Source organism: Rhinolophus ferrumequinum, chromosome 17, assembly GCF_004115265.2.
Source record: "Rhinolophus ferrumequinum isolate MPI-CBG mRhiFer1 chromosome 17, mRhiFer1_v1.p, whole genome shotgun sequence".
In the NCBI taxonomy this organism is placed as follows: domain Eukaryota; kingdom Metazoa; phylum Chordata; class Mammalia; order Chiroptera; family Rhinolophidae; genus Rhinolophus; species Rhinolophus ferrumequinum.
In genome coordinates, this window is record NC_046300.1 from 35901527 (window position 1) to 35914315 (window position 12789).

The 12789-nt window shown below is 36.1% G+C and overlaps 3 protein-coding genes across 6 annotated transcripts in view; 2 read left to right on the forward strand and 1 right to left on the reverse strand.

The window, feature by feature from the left end:
- PPP2R3A (protein phosphatase 2 regulatory subunit B''alpha) overlaps positions 1-4831 on the forward strand; it is a 147826-nt gene extending 142995 nt beyond the window's left edge. For all 3 annotated transcript variants that reach the window (XM_033132840.1, XM_033132839.1, XM_033132841.1), the window contains one exon: positions 668-4831. In XM_033132840.1, coding sequence (XP_032988731.1) covers positions 668-794 — 127 coding nt within the window. In that variant the 3' untranslated portion in view covers positions 795-4831. The remainder of the gene's footprint in view (positions 1-667) is intronic.
- The window catches only part of MSL2 (MSL complex subunit 2), a 28028-nt gene continuing 20063 nt past the window's right edge, over positions 4825-12789 (reverse strand). Inside the window, exon 3 of one of the 2 annotated variants that reach the window (XM_033132844.1) lies at positions 4825-7980. In XM_033132844.1, coding sequence (XP_032988735.1) covers positions 6389-7900 — 1512 coding nt within the window. In that variant the 5' untranslated portion in view covers positions 7901-7980 and the 3' untranslated portion in view covers positions 4825-6388. The remainder of the gene's footprint in view (positions 7981-12789) is intronic. The other variant, XM_033132843.1, reaches the window with a different exon arrangement.
- LOC117037116 (ragulator complex protein LAMTOR3-like) lies at positions 10556-11685 on the forward strand. The gene has a single exon (XM_033132845.1). The coding sequence runs from the start codon at positions 11308-11310 to the stop codon at positions 11611-11613; it is 306 nt and encodes a 101-aa protein (XP_032988736.1). The 5' UTR covers positions 10556-11307; the 3' UTR covers positions 11614-11685.

Here is a 12789-nt window from a genome sequence, read left to right on the forward strand (position 1 = left end):
GGTCATGAGTATTTTTCTGGGCTCACACCGTAGCCTCAGAATTTTAATACTTCAAGCAGCCATCATTCCCATGATAAAATATTTTGTCCTCCCTGCCTAAAGCCACCCTCCTGGGTAGCCTGGAGGATATGGAACTCAGGGGCTACCTACCTACCACATTCCCTCTGCTGTGGAATTTTGCAAAGAATGGAAAGGAAACCCATGAAAGGGCTTTAGTCTGCTCTGTGTACACACCTGCACACCTAAATGTACTTTTAGGTGGTCATGGAAACTATACAACAATTTGAGAAAAGATCCCCCGCCCCCCGCATGGAAGTCACTTGAATGAAAGCATTCATGTACAGCTCATACTTTACGGACCTCACACCTCCTTAACCCAGCATCATTCATAATGTTCTCATTCCTACCAGGGCCCCTAGGGAAACCTTGATACAATCCATCTTCAACAAATTCTAACATGAACTTGGGCTTTAAGGAACAGGGAGAACGTGTTTTCTATTCCAGAGCATTGTCTCTTCCAGGGTGGCTCAGTTGTTTGTAGCTGCCATTTAGCAAGTGAGGGTACTTTTGCAGGTTGGTCTTCAGTCTCTCTAGTTTGCCGTATTTTCTATCCAAACATTAAAACTTTTTTATAAAATCAGTAACTCACGTTTGCTTTTTATTTCAGTTCTTTTGAAGATTATGAAACAGAGGAACCTGCGTCTCCCTCTGAAGTTGGAAACAAAGGCAATAAAATAGTAACCTCAAGCCTTGCAGAGAAATGTGGAAAGCTTCAGTCAGTGGATGAAGAATAGTTGCTGATGTCTACATGGAAGGGAGATACGTATTTTAAATATTTTTTTCTTGTGAAGAGATGCTCTAGTTTGCATACTGCTTTTTAAAGGCTTTGATTTCTGCAGGTGTGTATCTGCACTAGGAACTTGAAAACGTTTTTAAGCAATAGGTCTGGATACATACTCAATTTGGGAGAGTCCTCCAATTTGCTTCAAACTTCTTACAGAGCTTTTCCTCAAAAGCAAATATAATGATGTACATCACCTTCCATAGTCTGTGAATCAACACTCTTCACCCCTGAATGTACCAAGGATCTCTTGGGGACAGTGTCAAGCACAGTTCTCTGTCCAGCATCCCTGAGGCCCCTCAGGGCTCCTATGGAGCCCAGAAGAAACCTTCACTTGCAGAAAATGAGTCAAAAATTCTGGAACTTGAAAAATCATTAAGGGCCTCCAGAACTGAATTAGCCCTGGTAATAAAAGCACTGCCAAAACATCTCAGAGACTTCTTTTAATCCTGTGTGTACTAGATTCAAAGATCTTGAACTTACTTGGTGTAATGTATTATTTCACAATGACCTGCCAAACTGCTAGTCACTTTACATCCTCAGGTATGGTAACCACTGGGCCTTCCAACTTTGCTGGCAAGCTCTAAATAATCCCCTCCCATCCTGACTGTGGATCTTATATAAAACCTAGAGAGAAAACTTCTTTAATGAAGTACAGAAGAATTTGATTCATACTTGAAAAAAAGTTTCCTTTTAACTCATCTAGTATTTGTAGAGAATTGTCAAATGACGTTATAGTCTCCAAATTAGTTGATGCTCCATCTACATTTCCTATCAGAAAGCCTACTTGAAGACTTATATAACGATACATGGAAATTCTTACTAGACATATTCATTACTTAATACTAGACTAGGCCAATAGTAAAGGCCTCAATCTAAACATTATTCCTTCATGTTGAAAAGAAATGACTACTCCAAATATTCCATTCACTTAAGTGTTTATCACAAAAATGGAAAACAGTGATGCCACCCATAAAAGAAAGCTATTTCATGTTTACTACAGTGGTAGGTGTGTACATTACAGAATTCTACATTTTTCAGCAAGTCACAATATAGCTAAATCCTGCAATATCCTTGAAGATAAAAACTGAAAATAAACTACAAAAAGAATGGAAATTTCTGATAGTTTAAGAAACCCCCAAGAAACTTTTTAATACCCATCTGTCAAACTCATCAACTTTTACCATGGAATTTTTGTTTCAACCACAAGTCCCAAATGTCAGAATAGCTTCCCTTCCCAGCCCATCTTGGTCCCCATGCTGGTATGAAGGCTAAATAATGAAATAATCAAACCTTAGAACTGCGGTAGGCAAAAAGTGAGAAAAGGAGAATTTAGGAAATGCACTATCAACTGGCACTATAATAGTTACCAATCCTTCTTGTCAATATCGTCCCAGTTTCCTGTTCTTTTACCTTCATGATCAGAACTGATCTTCCATTTAACTGTTAGAGAAAATAACTATTAAAACTTAGTATTAATAGTTCACAAAGCACTGAAAGCTTAAAAGTGACTAAATTTTTAGGAAATACTACATGCAATACCTAAACACACTGGTAAATTATTAGGGATTAAAAGTATTTATGTGATACATGAAATTTACCATCTATGCCATCCAACCTTTACCATGGAAGGAAAGCAATTTTTTTATTTCAGATTAAAAAATACTAAAAAGGAACACCTTTTTTTTAGAAGCCAGATATGGTTTAAAGGTTTTATTATCCATAATGATCAAATGTATTTCTAAGACTCATCAAAAAGTAAAAATAAAATTCAATTTTCCAGTATACTTTTTATTATTATTTTTTTACTATTTGACTTTACTTTTTTTACCTTGTTTCTTGTTACTAAAGTCACTTTGGTCAATATGTGGTTTCAAAAGTCTGTAATTATAAAAGTAAACTACCAACATCATTCCATTTAAGATAAGGCTATTTTCATTTAGGTTACCCAAAGTATCGTATTTTCAGACATAAGAATGTGTTTCACAGAAGAGTTGAATGCAAGAAATGTGAATTCTGAGGAACTAAGATAGTATATATTTGACTTTCTGGTAAGATCGTGCTGAATATCATCATTACTGCCCAACTGGAAATTTCAAGTTGTTACTGTATCTGCTTCCTTGATAAAACTTGGTTTATCATGATCTTAATGCTAGTCAATTAAAAATGAGTTTCATAGCATAACATTAATTGCCAAGGTAATCAAACTAATGAAATTCTGTGTATTTTCCCTGTATCTTATCTATGTCATTGTGTACTGTTCAAAGTGTGTATAAAACTCTAAATTGATTAAATGAGGTAAGTCATCTGCTCAAATTTTGGAAATGTTAAGGTGTGTTTGGGTAGAGAAGCCTGCATGATTTAACTCATTTTTGTTTTTTCCTTTTTCCAAAACTAAATAAAGACAAGTTGTCAAATATGAATCCTGTTCACTAATAAGATAATCACTACACACTTCATTTTAATCACACTTGCAGCTCATATTTATGTTTGAAAGAGTAACATTGTAAATGAGCGTGAACCCCTGGGAAAACTATCAAAAAAGAGCTGTAAGGATAACACCTCATATTGAGAAGTGATTTCCTCTGGGGAAAGGAAGGAAGAGCAAGGTTTGAGAATAGGGGTTCACAGAGGGAAATGTAGCCTTATATATATATTCTTTTAAAAGAATACATAATTATTTGGGTACTTAAAATAATTTTTTAAAAAAGAGGGAGAAAAATTAAAATACTACCCAAGTATTAGACTAATACTTTACTTTGAGCTTAGTATTTTCTAAAGCATTTTACATTTGTTACCTATAATGTGGGAAAGGAAATTTTATTTTTCTTCTATTGTAAAACTTACTTTTCTTCCACAAGGTCACCACAGAGTTGTTAAGAAAACTAAGAACACAGTCCATTCTTTATCCTAGAACCAAATTACACCTCTGCATGGAAATGTACACTTAATGAACCTAACAAAAAAGATAAACTATCAGCTCTAAAACTTCTGTAACATATGGTGAAAGATCATTTATGTTAATAACAGACTCAAAAAAGAAGATGCGTCATATTAAATGCTGTTATTGTTTTGGTGATTTCAAATCCTAATAAAGTAAATCCAGTTACTTCAGCAATAATTTCTTAATCATCCCTAGTTAGCCACTGGTGAGCATTCATAAATAATTCCTGGTATAAAGAAAAACAATGTAAAAATCAAGGCACTGTAATTAATTACTCTTCCCCAAATGTATATAATATAGGCCATTCAGAGCATGCTATCCCAAACTCTTCAGTATTCTACAACATAGAATTAGAAAACTAACATTTATTGATAGATTTAAGGTATAATACAGGTTTCCAAAAATGTGGCAGTGAGAATATCAGCATAAAAAAGAGAAACTTGTGCTAAAAACAACCTGAATTCATCATTGGCAATATTACATAACAATCAAGGCCCTCACATACTAATGATTTCCACTTTGTCTATATTGCCAACCTCCCATGCATCAAAAAACACAAAACTAAGATTATCAAACTTGGGAAGCAATAAAGTACTCTATGAATTTTAAGATCATAATATTAGGAAAGTTTGAGAGATTTGCAAAATATATCCTAGTCACCCATGTATACAATCTCATTTCTAGTTATTCTGCAGTAATCATTAGTGAATAAAGAACAGATTTACAAGTTTATATAGCAGGGCATCTGGGTTCAACACAAAACTCTTACAAACTTTAGGCAAATACATGTTTCATAAGACACTGCTAACACTTAGAGGAATTAAATAAAACTCCAAAACTTGGAAAGCAAATAAAGACAAGACAACTAAGAAGCATTTTCCACCATTTACTCTTGTTATCAAAAATAGTTCAACTCTTCTTGCAAAACAAAACAAAATAGTACATACTGGACACATACATCACATTTTTCTTCCTATGGCTTTAGCCCACCCCCACCCCACCAAAAGAAACCAAAAAAAAAAAAAAAAAAAAAACAAAAAAAAAAACCCAACAACAACAAAAACAACTCTACCTGACCACATTCACAGAAAATGACACCAGGATACACTACAAAACAGAAGGAGGTGTCATCTGCTCTGTGTCCAAAAGGTTCTTCTCCATGTCTTATTCTAGGTGAGTAACCATCATTGAACATGCTGTGTGCCAAATCAAAACATAACTTCAATGTATGTCAGATCTCACGAGAGATGGTGAACGTAAGTAGATGTTGGAAGTTTTCCAGCAGTATTTTTCTTTAAATAAGCACTGTCAAAGCAGCAACTCTTCTTTTAAATCATAAAATCATTTCTTTACAACCTAGTCAGTCCTTATTTTATTTGGGCTGTGCTCTTTCAAGCAACTGACTAGATTTCCCTTCAACAGAATGTTTGTGACTCATCTTCCCCATAAAAATTAAAGGGAAGTGCATTTAAACTGAAACATAGTTTGTGCTTTACATGCAAAAGAGCATTCTAAAGAAAATCCCAGCTTCAAACCTACCTAAATGCACAGGCTTCATAAAAAGGTATTTTTATTAGGCCTCTATAAGGAAGCCTTCCTAACAGCACCCTAAAAAAAGCATATTTAAAATAAAGTCTGTGGCAAACTATTAGAGGAAACAAAAAAACCAAAGAAGTGGCCAATAGCAATAAGTATAATGCACAAATCTAGATACGTTCTGGGGCATTATTCCAAAATTATTTTAAATACATCCCAATTTCTAAATGAAACTTTTATAATTTTAAAAATTCTGTCACATATTATAGTCTTCAGAATAAAACTCTTCTCCACTTCATTCATCTAATTAGAACATTGCTTATACTGAAGGATTAAGAATGTTTTTCCCTAGAAATGAGTCAGACAAATAAAAAAGGGGCTCAACTCCAAATTTGGAGTTTTGTAGCATAAACAGCTAAACACCTGAAGTCTGACAGAATTTCAGTTTGTTCACTTTTAAAGGACAGATTTCTTCAACATTCTAATGAGGGGCAAATTTTCTTTCATAATACTGCTGATTTAAGAACTGCTACATACACCAGTAGCCAATTTTCATGATCAGAAATGGTATTATGTCAGCATAAAGGATGAGCTGGACACATCAGCTTTTCAACAGGAGAAACATCAATGGCATCTGAAGGCAGCACTGAGTCTCCTGAACAAACTAATGGCTACTTTTCCACAAAAACTTAGCACAATCTTCATGGACTGACTAGATACCACTTCCTTACATTTAATCATAAACTTTGATTATGCACAAAGCATGACCATAAACAATGAGGTTAATGTTACTTTCCTTGCCAAAGTTCATTTTGTATAAATCATTTGCATCAGAATTTGTTCTCAAACTATGAGGTTCTGTAAGAACTAAGGACATGTAGTTGTAGGGTTACTCCTCCATTATCTGCAAACTATTTCCCCGACACTAACACATATAACTTAGCAATGAAAACACTTGATACAAGTGATCTATATGCAGGAGCTCCGGCAAGTTAAACCAACAAAACCATAGCTGCCTTAAACTGTAGCTATTTCCCTACCAGAGGTAGGTTTAAAGACCCACTGATTTAACAGTCGAATCTCATGTCTATAGCATCATCCAAACTTTTATCATCATGTGTACTGGCAGCTAAAAACGTCGTTACTGGGGACCCTGTGACATTAATTACACTGGTGCTGGTACTAGCATTGCGCACAGCAATGCTAGTCACATTAATGCCCAAAGTGAGCCTGGTCTGCTCCAAGGCCTTTTCTGGCACAGCAAATGCCTCCAACTTCTTCTCCCCATTGGCCATATAGGAGTTTTGGCAGCCACGACATATACAATCTAAGCAGGCTTTGCGGTTAGAGTAGCAAGGGCAGCGTTGGCCACGGCATGTAAGAACACTTGGATTTTGAGTAGCACGCCCACATTTACACCCTTTCTTTTCCTGGGGTTTTTTGTACACAGTCTTAGTAGGACTTCCTGGCATAAAATGATGACTAGGAATCTTTTCCTTTACTGTTTTGTCTTTTTTAAGAATACCTGGCTTGGTTTTAGAGTGAGATTTCTTGGATCCATGTTCATGACTCTTTTTCATGCTTTTAGTCGATAAAAGTACCGTTTTGCTGATTTTGGGTGTTGTGCCTCCATTGGGAACAGATGCTATAGGTTGAAGAGAAATTTTGTTCTCCCGTTTCACTGTTACAGGAGCAGATGCCCCCAATGTTGGGCCTCGAATAATGGTAGAAATTGGAAGTGGCTGAACTTTCTCACTGTCGCTTTCTGATCTGGATCGTTTTCTATTCAATTTTGCTACCTTCGGAGTTGCTGCAGTACATGATAACCCATGAAGTGCAGGACTGGTAGACATAAAAACATTATGGCTAAGAGACTGGGAAGAAAGCTGCAGAAAAGGTCCATTGGATACAGTGGCTTCCAAGTTGGGCTGCAAATTAGGACAACAAACCTCAGTATTTGAAACAGTTTCTAAGCTGCGGAGTACTTCCTCAACACTCAGTAACAGAGAGTCACCAGGTTTTATATCTTCACTGAAACTGCAGATATCAATGCCTGTGGAGCATAAGTCAGTGGCTACCGTGTCACAGACAGGTGGCAAGCTGTCAGACAGATCTTCAGTTTTTATGTCAACAGTGTTACATACATCAATCGTATTAGAATGTTCAGGTGAAGGAATATTTAGACCAAATCTATCTATTGATAGCCCGTTATAAGTAGGCAAACCATTGATAACAGAACTGCCAATAGCAATGCTGAGGGTGCTTTCAGATATTGGAGATAAACCAGCTTGAGGATCAGTTGTGGGTTCTGAGGTCGAAGGTAAAGGGGAATGTGTCAAACACAAAGTAAAGGACGAGTCTGAGGGTTTTTCTGTCTCCTCACAAAACAATGATCCATCATTAAACAAAGCCAAAATATCAGAAGAACAGTCGACTGCTTCTATTATATCCCGTGCCAATGTAGTCTGTGTTATATATTCACATAGTTTTTTGTAGCAGTTCACTAGAATGCTTAACTGCTTGTTTTCCTCAAACTGCTCATAGTCTTTGCACCAGCTACATGAAGGTTTCATCATCATTTTCTTGCCTTTACAAGTTTTGCAGACATAGTGTTGGCAGGTGGAGTTGGTGGGTGCAATAGGATCTTGTAGCAAATGTCCTATGAAGGGGAAAAGGAGGAAAGCAAAGATTTTAGTAAAATAAACTTACAATTTCATATACTGACGTTAAGATGAGATTTTAAGTAATCTATTAAAATTGAGATGGGTTAAACTCACCAGACCAGGTCACAAAAAATACACAGTACAGGAAATGGAAAAATAGCTCACTTCACGTCACTTTCATGCCTTATTCCCCATTCCTTTACTCAAACCAGAATGTTCCTTGATTCTGTGTTTCTACACAAAACAGTATGTTCTGGTCCACTTTCTTATACTTTTCTCCAAAGGCGATAAACAGGTGAAGATCCGTCACCAAAAGAACAAACTAGGCTTAAAACCCTTGGGACCTCAACCTAACACAACACAGTAATTGCTACAACATATTGAACAAAATCATATTATTTTGTGTTAAGACACTGGGAAAAAGATATGAGCAAGAGCAATTCAGTCTTTACCCTCATTAAACATAGCTTAAGGGCATTAATCAATTAGTACAAAGGCATCTTAACAGAAAAAAGATATAATTTCAAACCATTATTACACAGATAGTAATCACCAGCTAAGAAGAGAAGATCAAAATGTAGTTATGATGAAAAAGCAATGTCCATTTATTAAAAGCAAAAAGAGTACTAATAACCCCTCAAATTCTATAGAAAATCAAAATACAATGACAACGAAAAATATTTATGTTTAAATGTATTAAAGGGGGGCGAGGTATAATATTTGTTCAAATTCTTCTGACAGAATACAGATGACCATGTTCATGACCATGTGTAGCCTAAGGACAGCAATGGTATAAAAGTGGGAGTGATCCCGACTTGCTATCACTCCCAAATGATAAATGATCTCCACATATAAACCAGGAAGGGAAAAACAACTAGATCAGTCCCTAGCTCCACCCTTACTCCCCAAAGAAGCTCCTTGTTCCCAATTCAGGACAAACAGTAATTAACTCAAAGCAGCACCTGTTTTCTCATACCATCACATAATTTAAGACTCAGGCATGAGAGAGAAGGTACTTCTGGCTATAGCCCAGTAAAATCAGCGAACCCTCTCCCTTAGAAGCAACTATAAACCTGAAAAATTTTGACAAAAAGGGTTATTTTCACAACCAAAGACACGAAACCATCTGAGAAGCACTTATGTTTCAAAAACTGCCAAAGTTCAGGTAAGGACAGTGGGAATCTATGGTGTCTGGGTCTAGAGCTGCCAGTTCTCCCCTACCACCCAGCTCCATCAGTGTTACTACCTACCCTATGGGGACCGTGAGTGGCTGTGGTGGAAGGGGGTTCATTAAGGCAGTAAGTGATGAACAGGCCCAGAGGCAATATCACTGGAAGCTGACACTCAGAGGCTGGCCAGTGGGGAGGGCACATAGCTCAGCTGTTACAAGCCTGAGACTGCACAAGCACAGGTAAGACAGACGCATCAAACAAAATGGCAGTTTTCCCCAAGTTGATCTATAAATTCAATGTTATCCTTATGAGAGTACCAGGCACCGTTTGTTTGTTTAAGAAATTGACAGTCTGATTCTAAAATTCATATAAAATCAGAAAGGACCTAGGAAAAGAACAAAAAAGTTGGAGGACTTACACTATTAAATTTCAAAATCTTCTATAAGACCACAGTCTTGATGACTGTGGCAAAGGATAGGCATATAAATCAATGGAACAGAGTCCATAAAGAAATTCTTACATTTATGGTCAAGTGCTTTATGTTACAAGAATGCCCAGATAATTCAACAGGGAAAAGAGTATTTTCAACACACAGTGTGGGATAATTCGATAATCAAATGAAAAAAAAAAAAAAAGCAAACGAAAAAAAGACCTGTACGTCTTTGCCTCACAAAATACACAACTATTAACTCAAAATGGATCATAGACACTTAAATGTAAAAGCTAAAATGTTAGAAAATGACTCAGAAGAAAATCGTGACTTTGGGTTGGGCAGTGTTGTATGGGACATCAAATGCACAATCCACAAAAGGGTAAAAACTGGAAAATGGATTTCCACAAAATTAAAAACTTGTGCTTCAAGATACCACTAAGAAAATGAAAAGGACAATCTACAGATTGGGGGAAAATATTTGCAAATCATATATCTGATAAAAGGACTTATAACATGATATATTAAAAAAATATCCTACAAATCAGTAAGACAAAATTTAAAAAGTGTGCAAAATATCTGAAAGAAAATATACAAATGTCTAATAAGCACATGAAAATATGCTCAATACCATTAGTTATTAAGGAAAGTAAAGCCAATGGCATACTGCCACACACCTATTAGAATGGATAAATTAAAAATGACAGACAATACCCAGAGTTGGCAAAGATGTGGAGAAAATAGAACCCTTCTATATTATAGGTGTGAATGTAAAAGGGTAAATCATACTGGAAAATGGTATTTTAAAAGTAAAGAAATACAGTTACCATACAAAAGCCAGCAGTTCTACTCCTAAGAACCTACTAAAAGAGAAATGAAAACATTTCTATAGAGAGATGAATATGCATAGCAGCATTATTTATAATAGACAAAAACTGGAAACAATCCAAATGTCCAGTTGAGTAGATAAACAAAATGTTGTATATTCATACAACAGAATTACTGTTCAGCAATTAAAAGAACAAGCTATTGGTACATGCCATAACATGATGAACTTCAAAAGCATTATGCCAAGAAGCCAGATGCAAAACACACTATCATAATATTCCATTTATATTAAATGTCTAGAAATGACAAAAAAGTAGAATTAGTGGTTGCCTAAAGCTGGAAGTGGGACAGGGATTAACTGTAAATGGGCACAATGGTATGTTTTGGTGGTGATGAAAACGTTCTAACATCATATTGTGGTGATGACTGTGCAACTCTAAAATTTTTTTAAAGGCCCCAGTCGTTATGAAGTCCAACTTTCTACGCAATGCAGGAATCCCTTAGAGTGACTTAATCTAAGGAAGGGCATTGAGAATATACATGTATGCATTTAAATGTTATCTACTGGGAAGGAGAGACTGAAAAAAGTGAAGTGAACAGGGATAGGATGAGATTATTCTGGTTTTAACCCGTTTTGTAGCTTTTAATCTTCTAACCATGTAAATTGTACATAATTATGTAACAAAACTAAAATTTTAAATGAAATTCCTCATTATCAAAAGCAACTGTAGATAGAGGAGGTCGTTAAGTCATGTGATGGCAGCTATCAGAAAGACTTGTCTTTGACGCTGTCCCTGAAGGACAGCAGACAGCCCAGAGCCCTGCGACCCAAAGAACAGGGCACCCCAGAAACCGGGCGTGGATATTGAACCTGCGGGAGAAAGGGGTTCGTCATGGCGGATGACCTAAAGCAATTCCTGTATAAAAAATTACCAAGCGTCAAAGGGCTCCATGTTATTGTTGTGTCAGATAGAGATGGGGTGCCTATTATTAAAGTAGCCAATGACAATGCTGCAGAGCATGCTTTGAGACCTGGTTTCTTACCTACTTTTGCCCTTGCAACAGACCAAGGGAGCAAACTTGGACTTTCAAAAAATAAAAGTATCATCTGTTACTCTAATACTTTCCGGGTGGTTCAATTCAATCATTTACCTTTGGTGGTGAGTTTCATAGCCAGCAGCAATACCAATACAGGATAGTCAGCCTAGAAAAGGAACTTGCTCCATTATTTGAAGAATTCACACAAGTTGTGGAAGTTTCTTAATCTGACTTGGTTTTGACGTCTACCTTATCTTCATTATAATAGGCACAATATCAATCCAGCAATCTTTAGACCGCAATACTTGTATCCAGTACTCAAGAAAGGGCCCCATTTCCACCTTACACTAAAGGAAGAGCCTATAGATAGAATTTATGGGTAGATCGATAATCTTTTCTTGTACAGGCTCTTATTTACTGAGATCTGGGGATACCGCAGAAATAGTTCTATCACAGCTCCCATGGAGTTAGTCCAGCCATCAAATCTGCATGAAATTCTATTCGGTGGGTCAGAATCAAAATGGTACTTTGATCCACTCGAGCCATGACGTGCCTCTATTGTACCATACACCCAGGTCTGCAGAATGGAGCAGACCATTTCTGTTGTGAATAATAATGAGGACATATTTTTTTTCGTATTGTTTTATTTGTTGCATTGAGTCTAAGGAAGGTAAAATGGCTTAGTAAAAGTAATAAAATCAGTACAATCACTAAAAAGAAAAAAAAAGCAACTGTAATTTTATATTAAATTGATGGTACAACTGTTCAGAGATTAACTACTTTTAACAACTTTATAACAGCATACCAACTCATCCTCGTATTCTCATTTTTTTTGTTTTGTTTTCAGGAATCATATTGTTATGGCAGTGCTGATAGTTATAATAGTTATAATAGTGTTGGTGTCTATTGTGGGATAGACTAAATGTTGATATCCTTCAGAATCGGGATTTTCTTTTTCTTTAGCAGAAGGAAGGAAGTCATAACAGAAAAAGTTAAATAAAAAATCCTGAATTTCAATTAGATTTATCAGTATGAACTAATATTTTCATCTTTGTATTTCTATACACTGCAAGGCCTGGAAGCAAGGGACCAACCCCAGTAGCAATTATCTCAGATAATGATATTGAAAAACAATTTCCTATTCAAAGAAATCAGGGCTTCTTGAACTGATTCCAGATCTGTGACATAAATTAGACAAGATGAGTTCTGATTACTTTGTTATGCCAGAAACTATCAGGATCAGGATAATCTTAAAGTGACTCAGGAGCAAACTTGAAGAGGTTCCCACACGCCAAAGATAAGAAAATCCGAGCATGCGTACATATGATGGAATGAAA

Bases quoted from the DNA above. Each gene is read 5' to 3' on its own strand.
- LOC117037116 (XM_033132845.1), top strand. From the start codon at position 11,308: ATGGCGGATGACCTAAAGCAATTCCTGTATAAAAAATTACCAAGCGTC.